The following is a 20,878-nucleotide window of genomic DNA, read 5'->3' on the forward strand; positions in this document are numbered from 1 at the left end:
TGATCTGACACCCTCTTCTGACCTCCATGGGCACCTGCACTCACACGCACACGCACAGACACACACGTGCACACACACACATAAATGCACATGCACACATACACACACACACACACACACACTACCCCCCTAATTTTTCAAACACCCTAAAAGAAGATGTGGAGGATCTTCATCAGAGGGGCAGAAGATTCCAGAGCCATCGAGTTAGAAATAATTTGTAGTGTAGAGTGTTTGAGAAACTCCAAGAAATCAGGCCAGAAAGAACAGAGAGAGAGGAATCAGAGAGAGGTGAGAGACTGCTGAGAGAACCACACCTCTCAGAAAGAATGACCCTGAGGAAGCCGTGTCAGAGTGTGGGCCTGACTCCAAAGCCGTGAGAGGGCACTGGAAGCTGGGAAGATGTGAGGCATAAATCTGTGGAGTGAGGGAGGCTGCCAGGACACAAGTAAACAGGGCAAGAGTAGTGACTGTCTTGGAGTGGAGCGGTGACAGTGTCTTGGCTCAGGATCATGGTAAAAAACGGGACAAGGAAAGGAATCAGTTCCCAAGCCACATCCCAGGTACCAACAGACTCCCGGAGTAGTTACTGGGGAAAGACTTGTTATTGTTATTGCTATAGATATGATTTGGCTCTGGGAATTGCCAAATCAGGGACATCTCCATCTTAACACACAGACCATCAGACGCAGAGACCACAGAGATGGAAACCTTGGCTTCTCTGACCACCTCCTTGCAGACTTGAGAGAAAAGGGGTTTTGTTTGGGGTGTGATATGCACCGCTCAGTTTGTTACCCTCTGGCCCCAAACAATGTCCCTCCTACCATGTGCCATGAATGTGTTAGCAGGAGGGGGAAGGGAGGCGAGGAGGGCTCTCATAAACTGGCGATTGTCCTGCAGGGCCGTGGGCAGCAGCAGAGCTATGGCAGGAATTAGTGGATGAGGAAGAGAGGGGTGTGGAATCAAAGGAAGACTCTGAGAGTCCGCATCCAAGGGGCTGCAACTGTGAAAACTCTGCTTTGTTCCCAGGACATAGTCCACGGTGAGGGGAGAGGACGTGAAGTTGACACTCTGAGTTACTCTGTCCCTGGGGACCCAGAGGCACTGGGGACCAAGAAGGAGGACCCCCAGGAGGTAGAAACCATAGAGAATAGCAACTCCATTATGAGCTTCTTCAAGACCCTCGTAAGTAGACATCTCTGGTTTGCTTCCTTAATGTCATTGTCCCCGTGTCTAATTCTAGGAATCAGGGATGCTTGGATGTGTGGAATCAAGACTATCGTCAGGGCCATGTAAATGTTCCTCCTCAGGACGCTGTGTTGGCCTGGCCTTCAGTGGCAAAGGCTTAGGACAGGAAGTCATCATAACAATGGGCAGGGGACATTAACTGTGGGACATGAGTTGCGGTGTCACAGAGTCCCGCAGCAGCTGGTCCCCAGATGTGTTTGAGTTGTATGCCAGTATCAGTCTGACTTCACCAGGTATAATGAGAAAAAAAAAAATCAACAGGCTGTATCACAGGTACTGTGTCCCAGCTAGTGATCAGACAATCCAGGGGACACCGGTGGCCTCGGGTGACTTTTGAATGAGATCGAACTCTTGGTGGATGTGTAAGGTCTAATACATTTCAGAATAAAATATTGGTTTTGTAAACTGTTTATTACCTAGAGCTGCTCATGTCTCCATTGGGTCAAGGGTGTTTTGTTTCTCAGTTTTTGGTGTGATAAGGTAGATGGCCCTGGAGAGCTGTCTCTGAAATCTGTCAGCCTTTAGAGCTGATTCCTAACATTTGTGTTTCTCCAACTTTCCAGGTTTCGCCTAACAAAACGGAGACCAAAAGGGACCCAGAAGACACGGTAGGTGTCCTGATGTGCACGCATGTCTGAGTTGATGCAAAGAATTGGGTTTCGATTTGCATATGTGTCTTGGGTAATGTACATATCATGAATATTCTGTGATGTGTATATATGAATCTACATAGAAACTTAATGGTGCTGTATTTGGTTTAGGTTAAGATTGTGGTTCTGTTTGTTTGGATTCTGCAGCACTAGGCATTAGATCCAGGGCCTCTTGCCTGGTAGGCAAGCCCACTATTTTACTTACAGTCCTCTGCCCTGGTTAACAGTATTTTAATAAACATTTCGGTGGAACGCTTGGGAGGTGATAGACTAGCTCTGGCTAAAGAATGTCACAGTACCCAAGACACTAAATATACAACAGATACAAATTAATAATAACTATACCATCAACATCTATTTTTTTCATTGTGTGTAGAAAAGAAAATAAGGCAAATGTTTTGTTTCGTTTTGTTGTTTTGTTTTGTTTTTTAAGGACTTCCTCTGAAGTAGAAGGCAGAAGCTGCAGCTCTGGGGTGTTAATATGTTTTCTATTTTCATATCATTTGAAAAGCAGATATCTACTGCATAGCAATGTTGAATTAAAATAGCTGCCGCGGGACACCTACCCGGTGAAAGATAGGTAGGGTGTGGACCCTGCTGAGCCTGGAGGTTTACAGGCTGGAAGTGGAGGACATTCCTCCCCAAGTAAACTTGGGGTGAAGTAGCCACCTTCTTATGGATGTTTTTCCTTCCATGTGACTGAGCGGACGGCCTGTAATGGAACATATGGTTTAAATTTCATGGAACCCGTGAGACAGTTTAAGCTGGAGAGAGATAAGTGCCCGCTGGAAGAGCTTTGGCGGGAATGGGGAACAATAGATGGCTTACCCAGTCCCATTCATCTGCCGCTGTAGCAGAGTTGGGGGATCCCCCTTTACTTCATCCCAGAGAGATTGTGTTTGAGCTCCAGGTCACCGATGTTGGGGCCATATGATCCTCACCTAGTCTCCACATCTGTAAAACTGGCCCAGGGTTGAGGGAAGGGGCTGCCGTGCCTTGCAAACTGTGGAGCTCTGTTTGAATGTAGTCACCCTTATTTCTACAAACACATAGTGGACCAATCGATTCCTCTAGAAATTTCTCCTCCCATTGAAAAACAGATTTCTTTAAATGACTCCTTTGCTACAAGGCAGCTAAGGTCAAATTCAATAACTGGTTGGGCCAGGATGTTCATTTCTGTGCTTTTCAGTCTGTGGGCCCCATGCTCAGCATACTGGGCTGTCAACAGTGGAGGGTGTGGGTGTGTTGGGTGGCTTCCCAAATGACCCGATTCGCTCTTTCTATTCAGCTGGCCCATGTACCAAAACCCATCCACAGTGTGGTTGTGGTCCCCCACTGGGCATACCTTGTTGATAAAATCTCATTGTCCCATCCAGTGGGCTGAGAAGTCCCTGCTGGGAACCAGTATTTTAGATGAGGGATTATGTATACAGTGTTTGGGATGCCCAGGAACTGGCATCTCTTCTATATTTGTCTTTGGGGCGTCTTTTTCTTCTGATGTTCCCAAGGTGCTTTTGAAAAGTCTCCATCTCTGTCACACTTGACCCTGAATCTTTTTTTTTAATGTATCATGTTCTGCCTGTATGTCTGTCCTGCCTGCCAGCCAGAAGAGGAAACTAGATCTCATTACAGGTGGTTATGAGCCCCCATATGGTTGCTGGGAATTGAACTCAGGACCTCTGGAAGATCAACCAGTGCTCTTAACCTCTGAGCCATCTCTCCAGCCCCCAACCCTGAATCTTTTTTTATATATACCTTCATTTCCTTACTTTTATGTATTTGTTTTATGTTTATGGGTGCTTTGTCTACATGTATATAAAAGCACCATATGTGTGCAGTGCCCATGGAGGTCAGACGAGGTCATCTGATCCTCTGGAACATGAGTTACAGAGGTCATCAGCTGCCCAGTGGGTGCTGGGAACTGAACTCTGGCCCTCTAGAAGAGCTGCCAGTGCTCTTAACTGCTGAGCCACCTCTCCAGCCCCTGGATGACTGCTCATTCATCATGCTACATGCATCATGCTACATGCACTACATGTCTCATGACAAACCTCATAGCATTTGTGACCTGAGCCAACAGTTGGTAGCGATTGGAGGTGAGTTATTTTGATTCCTGTCTTTTCCCATTTTGGATCAATGAATTGGTTCACACCAGACACTTCCTTTGCTTGGGAAATCTGCCCACGTAGAAGTCACTGGAACCACTGTGAGTGATAGTCTTTCCATGAAGGTTCTTCTCCAGAGTCAAAGGACATTGGTTTGAGGATGGAAGTCATTTGGTGGTAACATTTAGCCATGAAAAACAAAATCAAGACACAGAACATCGCTTGTCAGCAGGTGGTTTATCATTTTCCTTTCCCAGGTGACAGCGACATTTACATATTTAATGCTGATAGTCAAGATTGTAGCGTTATCTTTTTGGATTTGGTTGTGTTTCATTTGATGTTTTAGGTCACATAGTCACAGCTTAAATGGCCTGTCACTGTTTTAAGAAAATAGGGACAAGGGGAGTTGTTTGGGTTGGATTGGGGCAGGGTTCTGGGATGTGTTGATTTGGGTCATTTGCATAGGTGACCCTGTCAAAAACCAGTGTGTGAATGTCCTATTTAGAGGCTCATTCTTGAGAACTTTAAGAAGGTGAGTGTCCCTAGGGTGCCTTGACACACCAGAAGTTAACTGTCACAGTGTCTACGTATCCTTTGAAACAGAGAAGAGCAAATGGGTTTGTGTAAAAGGAAACATCTAAGCTGTGCCTGCTGTTGTCCAGAAGGCAACCAAGGCAGACAGTGTCTGCGATGGACTCGCTGGCCAGAAGATGTTGGAGACACAGGCTAAGAGCAAGAAGAAACGCCTGGACAGCCCCAGGCTAGCGCTGGCCTTTAGAAAGTTCTTTAGGCATAAGGTCTGTATCTCCTCTGACTAGAAGAAAAAAAGGACCCTGCTCTTCACCTCTGATGCTTGGGATCCAGTACTTACCAGCCCCAAATCCCAAGCCCTGGGTGGCTGGGTCCAGGGCCTACTAACCCCAAGTCGGGGAATCCCGAGCCCTGGGTGACTGTAGTCCCTGATGGGGATTTGAAGGTACTGAAGCCTGATCTTCAGGCATTTAAGTCCTGATAGCTATAAAATCTCAGATTGGTTCCTTCCAAGTGTAGAGCAGAGTTCTGAAATCCTCACCCACTGTTTCCCAAATGTCAGTCGTTGGCATACACCTTCACCACTTTACTTAAATATACTATTAATCATTTGATATTTTTATACTAAAATTGACTGTTCCTATTTAATTGTGCCTTTCAAAAATGCCAATGTGACCATCATACATGGAAATCAGAATCATTTTTCCTAACAGAAAAATGACCGTGTATGTGGCTAATTAAAAGTGACGTCCTTGCTCATTTCTGTAGAGTTTAGAATCCAGCATCTTCCAGGCTTTTCTTAGGAAGGAATTGGCTGGTGGCAGAGACTGATAAAGCCCTTCCAGAAGCAGACAGACTTTTCCACAGAATGTTGTTAAATAACTCAAGAGTTAGAGAAGGAAAAGAACGCTATTTGAGTTTCGTTTTGTATCCTGATTGTAAAGTTGTGGTATGCCACCTACTCCTTGGGAAATTCTCTTCTAACCTCAAGATAACAATATTACCTTGCTGTCATCTGCCTCCCCGGTTCCCTCTGTTGACTGAGTTCATCCTGAGCCCACATAGATGCCAAGCAGAAGAAAGCAGTGAAGGTTGGCAGAGCCAATCACACTGGGTGACATGAGCTCAACTTTGGAGACAGACTCTTCATGCATGAAGGAAAACCAGTGCACACCTGAAACCACCAATTCCAAGGATCTTCTGAGTTGGGTCAAATACTTGGAATGTTCTTTTTAATTAACCATTGTCCACCAAATTTAGCGAACTTGTTTAAAAAAGAAAGACTCCAGCTCCATTTTCTAGTCCTAGGATTGTATGTGCAAATGGAAGTTCCCACAGCACACTCAAGTAGCAGAATCTACCTTTGTGTATACAAATCACGTGAGGTCACCTTCAATTTCCAAGAAGGCTTATTTTGCTCTGTAAAGAGAGGATTATAGATACCGCAGTAAGAAGGAAAGGAACAGCAGAAGGTGGTCTCGGGGGCTGGAGAGATGGCTCAGTGGTTGTGAGCACCTGCAGCTCTTGCAGAGGACCTGAGTTCAGTTCCCAGTGCTCACGTGGGATAGCTCACAGGTGCCTGCAGCTCCTGCTCCAGGGGATTCGACACCCTCTTCTGGTCTTGGAAGGCACTGCACTCGCATGTGCTTGCACGTGCACACATACATTTTATAAAATAATTTTTTGAAAAGTGGTACAGGCAGGTGAACACAGTGCATGCCTATAATCCCAGAACCTAGGAAGTGAGGTCAGGAGGGTTACCCCAAGTTTGAAACAGCTTGGACTATTTATCAAGTTCTGGAATAGGCAGGGGTTCAAAAGGCCCAGGCTTAAAAAAGACCAATAAACACATAAATAATAAGTGTATGGCCACTTGGGTCTGTGAAACATAGTTTGGTAACAGCTAATGAGACGTACCATAGACCTTTATGCAAAGGAATTGGGTTTAACTCCCACTTTGGGAATTACACAAGGAGGGGTTGTCCTTGAATGAAGCGTGTGACTCCCTGCACACCAAGTCTGTCCTTCTTTATGATATTCATTTCATGTGTCACCTCTGTAGCAGTTCAGCCCACCACGATGGCCCAGCCAAGGTCCGTGCCACTTCTAGGACTTCCCAATAACAATGGCTCTTACCTAGCAGTGAGGCACATTTGGGAAAAGGATGGAATCTGGACTCTTGTTTTGTTTTTGTTTTTGTTTTTTGAGACAGGGTTTCTCTGTATAACCATGGCTGTCCTGGAACTCGCTCTCTAGACCAGGCTGGCCTCAAACTCACAGAGATCCACCTGCCTCTGCCTCCCCAGTGCTGGGATTAAAGGCGTACGCCAGTACTGTCCAGCTGAGATCTGGTCTCTTACGATATTAAAGGAAGTGCCTTCTGGGATCCTGGAACCCAGACATACAAGTTTCAGGGTCATGCCTTGATTGGTATTCAGTGTGCTTTCTGTAAACTAGGAGGACAATCCCAAATATCCCCAATTCCTGTTTCTATGGTTGCTACATATAGGCCATTGGCTTTTACCTCTGTGTCGAGAAGTGTTTCTGTCTTAGTTAGGGCTTCTGTTGCTATGAAGAGACACCATGACCACAGCAACTGTTATAAGGAAAAACATTTAATTGGGGTGGCTTACATGTTCAGAGGTCTAGTCTATGTAATCATGGCAGGGAGCATGGTAGCATTCAGGCAAACGTGGCTCTGGCTACATCTTGTTAAAAAAAAAAAAGTAGGAAGTGGACTGAGACACTGAGGTGACTTGGACATAGATGAGACCTCAAAGGCACAACTAGACCCTTTCTTAAAGCCAATAGATAAATAAGTAGGTTTTCTTAGTTTAAAAAAAAAAAAAGGAAACGGAGCAGTGGTGGCGCACGCCTTTAATCCCAGCACTTGGGAGGCAGAGGCAAGTGGATCCCTGTGAGTTTGAGGCCAGATTGGTTTACAAGTGCTAGTTCCAGGACAGCTAGGGCTGTTACACAGAAAAAAAAAAAAAAAAAAAAAAACCTGTCTTGAAAAACAAACAAACAAAACAAAACAAAAAGAATGAGCTCGCTGAGAGAAGGTCCAGCAGCTAAGAATACTTGTTGCTTTTTTAAAGGACCAGAGTTTATCCACCAGCACCCACAGCGGGCAGTTTACAACTGCCTGAAACTTCAGCTCCAGTAGATCTGATGCGTTCTTCTGGCTTATATGTGCACCATCACACTTGCATGTGTGCACGCATGCGCGCGCGCGCGCGCGCGCGCACACACACACACACACACACACACACACAGAAGTGGGGCATATACACATAAAAAAATAAAAGAAATGTATTGTGCTGGCTAGTTTCATGTCATCTGTAAAGAGGAACCCTCAGTTGAGAAAATGCCTCTATAAGGTCCAGCTGTAAGGCATTTTCTTAATGACTGATAGGGGAGGGCCCATTGTGGGTGTGACCACCCCTAGGGTGGTGGTCCTGGGTCCTTTAAGAAAGCAGGTTAAGCTAATCGTAGGGAGCAAGCTAGTAAGCAACTCTCCTCCATGGCCTCTGCATCAGCTCCTGCCTCCAGGTTGCTGCCCTGTTTGAGTTCCTATTCTGAGTTCCTTTGATGAGGAACAGCCATATGGAAGTGTGAGCCAGATAAACCCTTCCTCCCCAACTTGCTTTTTGCTCATGGTGTTTCATTGCAGCAATAGAAACCCTAACATGTACTGTTTTTAAACAATGAAGACTGGAATGAATAAAAGCAGCAAGTTTGGGGGATGTAGCTAGGGCATCCTTCATGCAAGGCAAGTAAATGTTCTGCTCCTGAGCTCTGGCCCCACCAAGGTCACGGTAGGAAGAAGCAAGCGCATTTCTTTCCCTTCCCACTCTGAACCTTTGTCTCTTGAGTGAGGACCTAAGCTGCTTCAGAATCAAGCTTTGCCCCATGTCCTCCAATGTTCAGTGACAACCTAGCCATACCCGAGGGCCAGGCATTGCTTTAAAGGGTTTGGACAACGCCCACCCCCTCAGTGAGGTAGCAGCAGCTTTTTAGTAGAAGCCAGTGGACTCTTGCCATTCCACATAGCCATTGTTTTGGGTTCTTATTCTGATGGTAGTACCTTAAAGAAACCTCCTGTGTCCCACCTCCAGAAACAAAATCAAGGGGATGACCTATTTATTAAGAAGATAGTCCCCAGAGCGTTAGAATCCCATGAGTAGTGTCACCAGGTAGAATACAGCACGTACAGTAAAATTCAGACTTTAGGTACACAAGAAATAATTTTATGTTGCCTTGAAACCCATTCTTTATATAGTGACTTAAAATTATTAAGAAAAGGAAATAATTTTAGTATAAATTTAAGAATATTTCATGCAATATTTGGAACAGACTTATGCTAAAATATATTATTTGCTGATTTGAAATTCAAAGTTCATGGGACATTCCTTTTTTAAAAAATTATATGTGTGTGTGTGTCTGTCTGTCTGTCTGTGTGTGGGTGTGTGTGTGTGTGTCTTTGAGGTATGTACATGTGTGAGTGCAGGGGCCCGAGGAGTCCAGAGAAAGCGCATCAGGTCCCCTGGAGCTGGAGTTAGAGGCGGTTGTGAGCATCCTCATGCAGATGCCGGGTGCCAACCTTAGGTCCTTTGCAAGAGCGGGATGCGTCCCTAACCACGGAACCATCCTTCGCCACTGCCGTGCCTGATAGCAGCTCGGCTCTGGGTCGGGATGGATCTTTACTGTCTCCTACAGAGCCCAGAGGAAGGATATTAGGTTATCTAGTAGTGGGAGAATATCATTTGGGGGGCTTTCTCTGGGAACTGAAGTGAGCCGGCAGGCAGGGGAGGAAAGAGCAAATGAGGCTTTGCTGGAGTCTGTCCCAGAAGTCCGGGTGGATGGAAACCGGCCATGGCGGGATTTGGTCCCTCCTCCTCTCTCACTCTTTCTCCACCTCCTCTCAGTTTAGGCCCCAATTTGCTTATCTGAAAAGGTAAACTTTGGAAAGATGGCCTTAAGGCTCTGACCATCTACAGTGTCGTGGTGCACACCTGTAATCCCAGGACTCTGGAGGCTGGGCCAGAGCTTCTGTCGGAGGCCTTTTCAAACAAACCAGCAACCATACAGAATCCAGAACCAAAACTATTTTAACATCCTAAATACATGTTTTTAATATTTTAGTCTAAATCCCGTTTTTATTGTCTAGTATTTTTTTTCCTTTTGGGCAGAAATCATCGTCTGGGAGTTTAAAGGGATTGTGTCATTAAGTTCAGAGAGGAGAAGTCATAAAATGAAGATGCTTATGATAATGAAGTCAGGTCGGAAGAGCCTGATGTTAAAACTTTAAGGTCCATATTCACGCTTGCCTAGACATGTTTGGGGCGCACCTGCCTTTATCCAGTGGCTCAGGGAGGCAGAGAGTAGAAGCTGACAGGAATTCACTGAATAAGTAAATGATATTCTGAAGTAAGTGGGTTGGTGCACACCCAAGAGAGGGCATGGGTAGAGTGGGTAGAAGCAGGGTGATCAGGAGTTCAAGGACATCCTTGGCTACATAGGGAGCTGAGGCCAGCCTGGGCTACATAAGGCCCTTTGAGGGTGGGGAAAGAGAAAAAATAGGGGGGAAAGAAAAGAGAAAAGAAAGGAATGTGGCGGGGTGGGGAGAGGTAAAGAAACATCAGATACCTTGGATCTGGACTTCAGCCCAGCCTGTTGTGGGGGGGCTGGGGGGAGGTGAGAAGGGGTCGGAGGGAGAAACAAGAAGGAAGCGGGAGCAGGAACAGAGGTTGTGTGTGGAGTGTGGCGGTTGCATCTGAAGTATAGGAGCAGGGTCTGCGAATCTCCATCACTTTACAGCCTCCTCTCTGCCTTCTCCAAAGTGGGATGTGGGAGAAAAGTTTCAGAACGCCTATGACCGTCATATTTATCACCACCCTTCCTTAATCTCCAGTTTGGCTTGGTAAAGTAATCGTGCTCATAAAATAACATGAATCTCTGTGTATGATTGCATGTGCATATTCAGGATTAAAATAACATGAATCATTGTGTATGATTGTATGTGCATATTCAGGATATTTCCATGGATGGGAGCCTGGCCAAAACTATTTGAAAACAAAGGGCCTTGATAAAAAAAAACCAAAGAAACAAAACCCCTCTTTTTCTCTGTCTTCTTTTCCTTCTTTCTTCCCTTCCTTCCTTGCTTCTTTTTTACATTGATTGATCATGCTTGTGTGTGTGTTTGTGTGCACACATGTACGTATAGACACACGTGAGCCACAACACACATGTGCAGGTCACAGAACAACTGGCAGGAATCAGTTCTCTCCTTCCACTGTGTGGGTTTCAGGGATTGAACTCAGGTCTTCAGGCTTGAGTTCCTTTACCCGCTGAGCTAAGAGAGAGCCCAGAACTCCGCTTTCTGACAATACACCCTAACCTACCCACACTAAGTCACTTACATGAGCATCACTACTAACAAGTCTCCCCCTTTTATCTTTCTCCAAAGGAAAATTATATAAACACAAAGCTATATTCACAGTAAATATTTGCAGAAAACAGAAAATTAGAAAGGAAAAAAATTAACATCATGCATGACCCCAGCCCATTGCTTATTTTAACAGAGAACCTTTTACTTTTGAAACGGTGAAATTATTTTGAATTTTTTCACTTTTCAATTTTTGCAAACAAAACCTTATAGGATACTGAAAATACACCCACTACTTCAGCCAATCTCACGTCAGAGAAAGCCAACTTCACACCCCAGGAGACCCAAGGGGCGACCAAGAGTTCAAAAGGCTGCAACCCACCAAGTCACGTGCCACCTGAGACAGCCAGCAACGCAATAAAAGAAGGTAGCAAGGAGAAGTCGGGGCCCACCTCGCTGCCTCTGGGAAAGCTCTTTTGGAAGAAGGTGAGTCTGGTCGTGAGGCCTTTGCAGGGTCCTAGGGACTGAGTTGACTTGGGAACGATCTCCAGCAAGCCGGTGGATGTTGAGGATTCTGAGGTTATTGTCCTGCTTCGTGACTAGCTTGCCATTGCGTGATGACGTCCTAATGCATGCCTGGGCAGAATGAAATGCTGGCCATGCTCTCTCTATACACGGGTGCTCTGTGGGGGAGAAAAGGCTGTGAGCAAGTAAGAGTTGTCATTCTTTGGATGACTAGGTTAGTGACCGAGAGCTGTGGTGTGTCGTGACTATATTGTCCCTCTGCAGAGGTCGATAACCCTGGCTTCCTCAGCACACACCCTCTCTGGGGAAAGGATCCCCTCTTTGCTTTCACCTCTCCCAGTCCAGATGCAGCCCTGCTGAGCTGATTCTTCATCCCTAGCTTAGAAAATAAGGGCTTACACCAGATCGCCAGCAGGGGAGCGTGGTCTGCGGTCTACAGCAAAGGTGGCCGAGGTGCAGCATACACAGGAATGGAGGCTGGGCTGAGGTGGTCAAGAGTAGGGCTTCCCGTGTCAGTGCAGAGCAAACCCCACTGGACGCGTGCTCAGCACGCTGACCTGGTTTAAGTTTCTCTAAAGTGTGAATGAGAAGCCAGGCTGGATTCACACAGCTGGAAGCACTAACTCAGCAGCTTCCTCCAAACCCCTGCCACGTGGCACACGGCGCCGAACAGCGGCAAACACCTCGCCCAGTTACACGCTCTTGCTGAGATTCCTGCTGGACCTCTGAGCCGCTTTCTGGTCTATTTCTTGTACAGAATGTTTTTCTGATTTTTTCCAGGACACTGTTTCTAATCATTCAGGACACATTGGAACATGTCAACTGATGCTATTTTAATCCTCTTCCTGCCGACATACTAATTTAGAAGTCTTTGCCAGCAGTATAGTATAGGAAACAACTTCCAAATGATTTATGTGCACAGGAAAAGACTTCAGTGACGCATATTTGAATATTCACATTTAAGAATGATCATATATTCATATGTGTATGAGACTTACATGTATTATGTATACATATTTATCATCTATATAGCTGTATACCATATAAACAAGTACACATGATAGTTATACATATAAATATGTATAACACAGGCAGGCTTGGTGGTACATGTCTTTAGTCCCGCCATTCATGAGGCAGAGGCAAGAGGATCTCTGTGATTTTGCAGCCAGCCTGGTCTATACAGCAATTTCCAGGACAGCAGGACTAAATAGAGACACCTGGTCTCAAAAACAAACAAAAACAAAAGCAAACCAGAATTGTACATATCTTTAAAGCTTATTAACACATTCAACTTGAGGTCAACGTAGACTTTTGCATGCTAGAGAGATGGCTCAGTGGTTCAGGGCAAGGACTGTTCTTGTGGAGCAGCCGGGTCCAGTTCCATTGCCCACACTAGGGGGCTCACAACTGCCTGCAGTGCCAACTCCAGGGAATCTGATGCCTCTGGCTTCTGTGGGCACACACACACACAAATAAATTTTTTGTTTTGTTTTTTGTTTTGTTTTTTCTTTATAACTTTGGAGCCTGTCCTGGAACTAGCTCTTGTAGACCAGGCTGGCCTTGAACTCACAGAGATCCACCTGCCTCTGCCTCCCGAGTCCTGGGATTAAAGGTGTGTGCCACCACCCCCTGGCTAAATAAAAATTTTTTGAAAGCAGATTCATTGCTGAAGGTGAGGCCAAGTGCACTGAGTTTAGAAAGGAATCGAGTGAGAAGGGAATGTGTTCCATAAAAAGGGGTCCTGGTATGATAGTGAATTTGGATTCCCCAAGAAGTACACACCAAACAGAAGTGATGTGTGAGTGTTTGGGGCAGGGGGATTCCTGTGAATGGCAGAAGGCCAAAAATCAGTGCCGAGGCCACAGTGAGAGGTTGTTGTGTCAGGGGAGACAGAGAGAGAGGAGAAGGAGGAGGAAGTCAAGAAGAGGTTGGCTTGCACGTGGTGCTGGCAGAAGCAGAGGGATTGCTACAGCACAAGATTGCTCATGGTGAGAGCCCACGCGGGACAGGAAAGCCTGACCCAGGACCCCTCCCTGCTCTGCCAGTGACAGAGTCCTCAGGAAAAGCGCAGTAGAGCGCTGAAGGGGTGACAGGTGGACCTGGTCCCCACGGTAAGCCTGCTGTACCTCTAAAACATTTCATGCTGAAGCCATCTGGGCTCTTGGACTCGCTGGCAGGCTTTTCTGTCTCCCTGTGGGGACTAGGTAAAGAAGCCCCAACAAAGGCCAGACACTCCCAGAGAACTGGAGATGAAATGAAAAGCCCAGGATCTGTGGGAAGGGTCTGCCATCTGTGATGTCCTCTGATCTTAAAGAAAAAAAAGAAATCTTTTTAAAGAGTTGTCCACATTCTTTTAAACAAGAGAGCCCTTGTAGATGGAGCTGACATGGGTAAGTTACATGCTATGCAGCTCTTTATGTTTTTAATATTTTTATTAGACCTCTGAGAATCCTGTGTGATGTGTTTGGTCATGTCATCTGGCCCTAGCTCCTCCCAGATTCCCTCCCTCCCCTTGCCACCCAACAGTATGTCCTCCTCTTTTTTTTTTTTAAACTTTTCACCCAAGTCCAATTTGTGTGGCCCATTTATTTTTGCGTGTGTGCCTTCCGCCGGAGTGTGGCCAGTTCACCAGGAGCTGCTCTTGTGGAGAAAACCAACTCCTACTCTCCCAGCATCTGTCAGTTGCCCACAGTACTCTGGTTAGGGGTGGGACTTCCTGTCCATTTCTGTCCATGCTGGAATTTGCTCTGGCTCATAGCTGCTTGCTCTTAGCAACATACAAAAATCTTCAATGGGATCCCGCCAGTGTTTTCATCAGGGTGCTTATTGTGGTTAACAGGGCCAGGCTGTTCTTTAGATTAGCCAATTAAGAGCCAAGTGCTCCTGGAGGAGACCGCTGTGATTCTGTTTTTGAGGTCTGAATGATTTTCTCATACTAGACATTCCCTGACTATCAAAAAGAGATTGAAAAACTGAAAAACACCCACACGTTATTACAGATTTTTAATAAAAAGAGGTCATTTTAGTATAGGTTAAGTGTGTTCCGTGCAATCTTTGGGACAGACTTATGCTAGTAAGATTACTAGCTGCTGATCTGAAATTCAGATTTAGTGGAGCATTAAATCACTCAGCTGTTCCCTTTTGGGAAGCCCGTGGAGTCTGGTCTCAGTCCTGTCTATTCCGTTTTCAGTCGGATCGACTTGAGCCTCTCTTTCAAAACACTGCACACTCTTCATTTGCTTCCGAGTGAGCCTCTTTCTCTGCCACTCTGCCCAGGTTTCCTGTTGCCTCTGCAGTGCGCTCACAGAACACATTCCCAGGCTGAGCAGTCAAGCCTTCTCTGCTGTCTTCCCATGTTACCCGACACATCTGCTCATTGGCTGTGGAAGGTACCAAACTGCAGTCTGGTCCTCCCAGTCTCCCTGCCATAGACTTCTGCTAAGGACAGAGAAGAGGGGCAGGGGACTGCCTAAGGATCTCATCTGCCCCTGTGTACTGAGCTGGGAAACCAGGCCAGGGGCAAATGCAGATGAAACACAAGATCTAGACTGGGTTCGTCATGGGCAACGCCATGTTCCAGAGAAGAGCAGAGACACATTCCACCCCTCCATAGAAAGAAAGGCTTTTGTGTAACAACAAAGTTCGCAGTGGTGAAAAACAATGCTTAGACTTGACAAATGGACGCAGACAAGGGAAGCGCTTAACAGCCTGCTGGGCAGCCCAGTGGTGTGGTTGTTACCCCAGTTTTGATCTTCATCAGCAGTGGTTTTGTTTATTTTGAGTTCTGTAACTGTGTCTCATGTGTTTGAATACGGTGGAAGAATGCAAACCATCCCGCATGGTTGCATGTGGGGGAAGTCTCTAGAATCTGGTCTCGGTCTTGTTTACTTTATTTGTTTATCAGTAAGAGGAGTGTGATGACGTCAGAGCACACTCATCAAGCTCACCAGCTGGGTGAGTTCCATGAATGCAGTCCGAACAACGGGCAGTAAAGACCTCAAGGAACTGGCGCAACAAGCTGAGGGTTGACCTGACCGAGAACTCTGTTCTACAGAAGTCAGTGTGCCCCTTGGCTACAGAGAATGAGCCATTAAGATTTTAAGGGAGCCTCAGATCACACCTGGCCCACCCCCTTTCCAGCTGTGGAGCCAGTGTAATTGAAGCAGTGTTTACAAATGTCTCTTTGTTACTGGAGTTTGTAGGGTCAGAGCCTGGGCCCTGGTGACTCTTAAAAGCTAGGCTCAGCCACTCATCCTCAATTGACCAATAGTGAAAATGGGTATTTAATATGGCCACATTTGGAAGAGGAACAAATAAAAGAGTCCCACTGACCTCTGACTCTATCTTTGGGGCCCTGGCTACATAGAGAGCATAAGGTATTCATAGCTGTGCTGTGTTGGTCAAGGTGAGGTCCTGTCCATCATTGACTCCTCACTATGGAAATGGTCCACGTATGCAAATAAACTGTATCAGTCCCCTTGGCAGCCATGCCCCGCCCCCACTTGACCTGTCTGTGTGGCTCTAGGAAGCTAAGACAGGTGATTCTCAATTGTTCCAGGCTTTCCTATCTCTCTAGGATCACCCCGAACCAGAGAACTGTCACCAAAGTCATTGAAAGGGAGACCCAGGTCACTTACTCTGCCTGTCCCAACTCTTGGACTCCAGCATAGTTTATCTGACACCTGTGGTGTCACAGGGAGGAAGTTGCCTACCTGGCTCGGCTCTGGGGAGGGGGGCTGTAATTCAAAGTCACTTCTTGGACTCCTGAGTGCATCATTTAATACAGTTTATCCTCAGCACCCATGAAGACTATTCTCTCCATAGAACACATGTGATTTACGGGCAGCCGAGCTGGTCTGAGTCGAGGCGTTCTCCTAGATAAAATCCCCTCTTCCCAGACAGTGCCTAGGCTTTTGTCAAATTGACGAACCCTGAAGCATGATTAATAAACACCCAGAGACAGAAATTGGGGTTCAACCTGAAAGTCAGGAAAGCAAAACAGCCAGCCACTGGCTCTTACCTCTGCCTCCAGGAATCTCAGAATGAGACTGTGTGAGAGCTGTTTCCTCCTGTTTTATAATCCTCTCTAGGACTGGGATTAAGGGTGTGCACTACTACCACCTGGTTTCTATGGCAAGCTAACGTGGCTACAGGGATTAAAGGTGTGTGTCATTATGGCTACTGGGATTAAAGGTGTGTCATTGTGGCTACTGGGATTAAAGGTGTGTCATTGTGGCTACGGGGATTAAAGGTGTGTGTCATTGTGGCTACTGGGATTAAAGGTGTGTGTCATTGCTGCCTGGTCTGTGAAGGCTAGCCAGTGGGGCTGTTTTACTTTTCTGATCCTCAAGCAAATTTTATTAAAAATGCAAATGAAAAGCCGCTACAGAACCCCAACTTGCACACACCCCAGGAAAACAGCAGCCCTTGTAAATTGTTCTAAGGGCACCATCATTTCCTCATCAACAGAAGCTTTCAGGAATGTTGGGGTGCTGCTGATACGGAAATTAGATGAGCAGAAACAGACCATCCGATCTTAGTTAGGAAGACAGAAAGCTCGCTGTCACCAAACAAGGGACTTAACTTTCAGAACAGTATCCTCTGCTCTCGAGGATTTAACCTGAGCCAGTGTCTTGGCCTCTCTGTGTCATGTCTTATACTATTAATGGTAGTCATGTGCTTATTGTTTGAGACATTGTTAAGGCATGGCAGGCTCCTGAGAGATGCATATGTAAATGTCCCTTTTCCTCCCTGTTTCTGAGCAGGACTAAAATGTGGATAGGCAAAAAGACATAGAAGGTCTGTGAGTGTCCTGGTATCATTTGCAGAGGATTTTGTTTCTGGGAAGTTCTCAAGGTGGCCTGTGCCCACAAACACCCCACATGCCAAGGTTTAAGAATTACTAAAGGAAAGATATCAAGATAGCATAGCATTGGCCTTTGGAAAAATTGGGATGCCCCCTCTTGTTTGGGACAGGACTCAAAGCCAGGTGACCCCAGGGGATAAAACAGTGTCTGGATTAGTGTGGAACCCAGGCCCTGGCCTTGAATGGACTCTTCCGTCCAGGTTGAATTTGAGTAGAACGGAGTTGGCCCAGACTGAGTGCCAGTGTAGGGAGCAGCCCCCAGTGCTGACCAAGGACTACAGTCAGATAAGGCTGGGGATCCTCTTATGAGGTGGGGGTGCCTGCTTTCTCCATAGAGATGCGGGGTGCATTTCTCTTGTTATCTTCTAGAATTTCTCCGGGAAAATACCTGTGTTCGTCTAACAACAGCTATGTGTTGAAGGGTCATTATTTCTCTCTTGGGCTAGGAATGTAGCTTAGTTAGTAGGATGTTTGTCCAGCTTGCAGGAAGCCCTGGGTCTGCTCCCTGGAGCCACAAGTGAGTAGTGCATGTGCCAGGTGCACACTGGGAATCACAGTCCCACGAAAGTGGACACAGGAGTCATCCTTGACTATAGAGTAAATCCAAAGCTAGCCAGAAATTCATGATATTCAGCAATAATAATAACTTTTGTTATATATTAATTTTACTATTGTCATATAATATTATATAGTTGTTATTATTGTTCTGTTTTTATTGGCTATGAGAAAATGTGAGGCCAGTGTTCTTTCCCGCAGCCAGCACTCTGACCTCGTGTTTTCTGTGACAACCATTCCTATTCCACACATACTCTACTTGTGACTATGTTTCTATTCTTGGTTCGCTGCATTTTGAAATACAGAACTTGAATTATCTTACTCTACTATTTGCCTTTGTGGAAGCCTCCTTCAAATTCTTGCTTGAACAAGGCCCACATTAGCAATTCAGTATCTGAGGACTACCCCTCTGGGCTGGTCGACCAGATAGCCCTTTGATTTCACGTGACTTATTTTGGTAACATCTTGACTCTTGTTTTTGTTTTTATCTTCCTCTAGTCAGTTAAAGAGGATTCGCTTTCCACAGGTGCACAGGAGAATGTAAGTGACTCAGTGCCATCTTAAATCATTCCACTGTCATCTTCGGTGCATCGGGCCATCGGGTGTTCAGCTCGGGAATCCCTTGTTTAGCATGTCCTGTGTTATGCATCCACTGTAGACTCTGTAGACTCGTTCATCCCTTCCCATGACCATGGACCAAGGTGGGGAGCCAACACTGAATTGATTCTTTACCATTACCATTGAATCTCTGTAAAAGTAGATCCGAAACCAGAGCATCCCCTTATCTCACTTGTCATCCTTTAGGGACTGAACGAGTCTACTACACATAGTAATGGCTTTGCACATCCTTACTGGATGGGGCTGCATCTTCTGCTTCATTCTACCTTGATTGCTCCTTCACCTTTGTTTCCATGGTTATCAGATTCTCACTAACCTTGAGTGGTACTCAGGTCCAGCCATTTGTATCAGCCATGAGAATGTCTTACAGCAATAATCCAGACTGGTGTCTCCACAGAGAGCTGATCATAGAGTTCCTCACCTGATGGAATGATGGCCAAACATTTCTGCATTTCTGGCCTTTAATCTTCTAGAGATAGTCAAAAAATTTTAAACAGTTTATTCTTGTCCAAAGGGATGGTGTTATATGAGCTCTCTCTCTCTCTCTCTCTCTCTCTCTCTCTCTCTCTCTCTCTCTCTCTCACACACACACACACACACACACACGAAATGTATCTTTTGAAAATCTCCTCCTGAGAGATTAATAAATGGGAGTTTGGTAGCTTCAGGACTAAGACAGCAGCTCTCAATGCTGAAAGCAGTACAGACTTTGGGCATCTATGTGATTGGGATAAGTGAATGCATAGCTTCTTAAGATGACAAAAGGAAGTGATCACTTTGCCAAAACAAAATGTGCTTGGACCCTCTGGGGTCTCCCGTTCATTTACCATGAACAGTGTGCATTGTGCATGCTTTCGTCTTTCTTTAGTTACGGAAGCAAATGGATGTTGGAAATCCAAACATTTTCCCTAAAATGTCAGTCATGATAAGGGGTGAACACTGGAATGGCTGCGTATGAGTCCTTGTGTGTATTTTTTTTTTATTTTCATCGGCATATATTCACTTCACAAGGTACTCAACCACATAAGGACATTTTTATACAAGTATACGTTATACTTTGAGAGTGCTACCCCCGTACTCCTGTCCCTCCTCTTTGTTCCCATCCCCTGTCCAGTTAGTTCCCATCGTTCTCCTAAGTGTGCTGTTACTCTTATTAGAAGAAAGATCATGACAGTCTGTGGGTTTTGTTCTTTATTGTTCCCTCTGCTCCTTCATGCATTCTTCCGTTGGGTTTTGTTCTTTATTGTTCTCTCTGCTCCTTCATGCATTCTTCTGTCCATTCCTTCACTCTTTCTTTCTAGCCTTTCTTCTTTTATTTCTTGACTCAAAGTTAATAGCTCAGAAAAAAAGTTCAGCTCTCTCTTGATTCTAGAAAGTTCTTGTGAATTTACCCGACATTTTCTAAGAACCCAGGATCTTCTCTCCTGTCAACCTGAAAAGCTTAAGTCAACTTGGAGATTCTGAGTTCTCTGAAGAGAAAAAAAAAATTTAAGGGGAGAAACAGTGTTTCCATGTATCCTAGGATCCCTGTATTCCCTGCAGCTCAGGCGTTAAAATCTGGAGTTGATCTGAACCAGCCAGGCACATTTCACTTTGACCATATGCCTCAAACAGGAATATGGCTGAATTAATAGACGCATTCCTAATTTCAAAAAGGAACACAAAGCAAAACAGGGGTGTGAAGGAAAGCAAGACATTTTTAATGAAATAAAGAAATGGTTTATATATTGCTTTTTTCTTTCTTTCTTACGCTTCCAAGTTTAAGGCTCCACATTTGCCATTTGGTTTCCCATCACTTGGAGAGAATGAGCGCAAACAGCTGCGACCCAGGCACCGTTATCTCCAGGTCACGTTTCCCCCGAACTTCAATTTACTTATCTGTTACATGGGGATACTGATGTAGCTCTGGTGAGAATTAAATGATAAGACAATATAGGTATCAGAAAACTACAGTTTACAGACCAAACCTAGTCCACTATCTACTTTTAATCTGGCCCGCAAGTCAAAAGTGGTTTCTGTATTTTTAAACGGCTGAAAAGAATGGAAGAAAAATAACATCATGACACGTGGAAATCATGTAAATTCAAATGTCCATGTTGACAAAGTTTTGTTAGAACTCAGTCACATGCCCCTTTTTGCATTGTCTCTGAATGCTTTGCCTAGTGGACCAAGACAGGTAACACCCTTTGCAGGGAAAGCTGGGTGCCCCCAGTAGCAAATGCTAGTGAGTGGCAGGAGCATAGTGAGTGCTGGTCCTACCATCAGCGTGCCAGTCCCCAGGGAGATTATGCTTTTCCAGCTAATGGGGCATCCAGGGGGAGTGCAGAAGCATACAAAGCAGTTCTTTTCATCATCCCTGAAGAAGCAATAGCATTAATCACGGCAGGGCCCAGAA

At 45.5% G+C, this 20,878-nt stretch overlaps 1 protein-coding gene across 1 annotated transcript in view; it reads left to right on the forward strand.

Annotated features, from left to right (window-relative positions):
* Bcas1 (brain enriched myelin associated protein 1) overlaps positions 1–20,878 on the forward strand; it is an 82,542-nt gene that overhangs the window by 39,661 nt on the left and 22,003 nt on the right. The window contains exons 5-8 of the mRNA XM_038331043.1: positions 1,027–1,182; positions 1,809–1,853; positions 11,193–11,405; positions 18,364–18,405. Of these exons, the coding sequence (XP_038186971.1) occupies positions 1,027–1,182; positions 1,809–1,853; positions 11,193–11,405; positions 18,364–18,405 (456 nt within the window). The remainder of the gene's footprint in view (positions 1–1,026; positions 1,183–1,808; positions 1,854–11,192; positions 11,406–18,363; positions 18,406–20,878) is intronic.

Source organism: Arvicola amphibius, chromosome 5 (assembly GCF_903992535.2).
Source record: "Arvicola amphibius chromosome 5, mArvAmp1.2, whole genome shotgun sequence".
NCBI lineage: Eukaryota > Metazoa > Chordata > Mammalia > Rodentia > Cricetidae > Arvicola > Arvicola amphibius.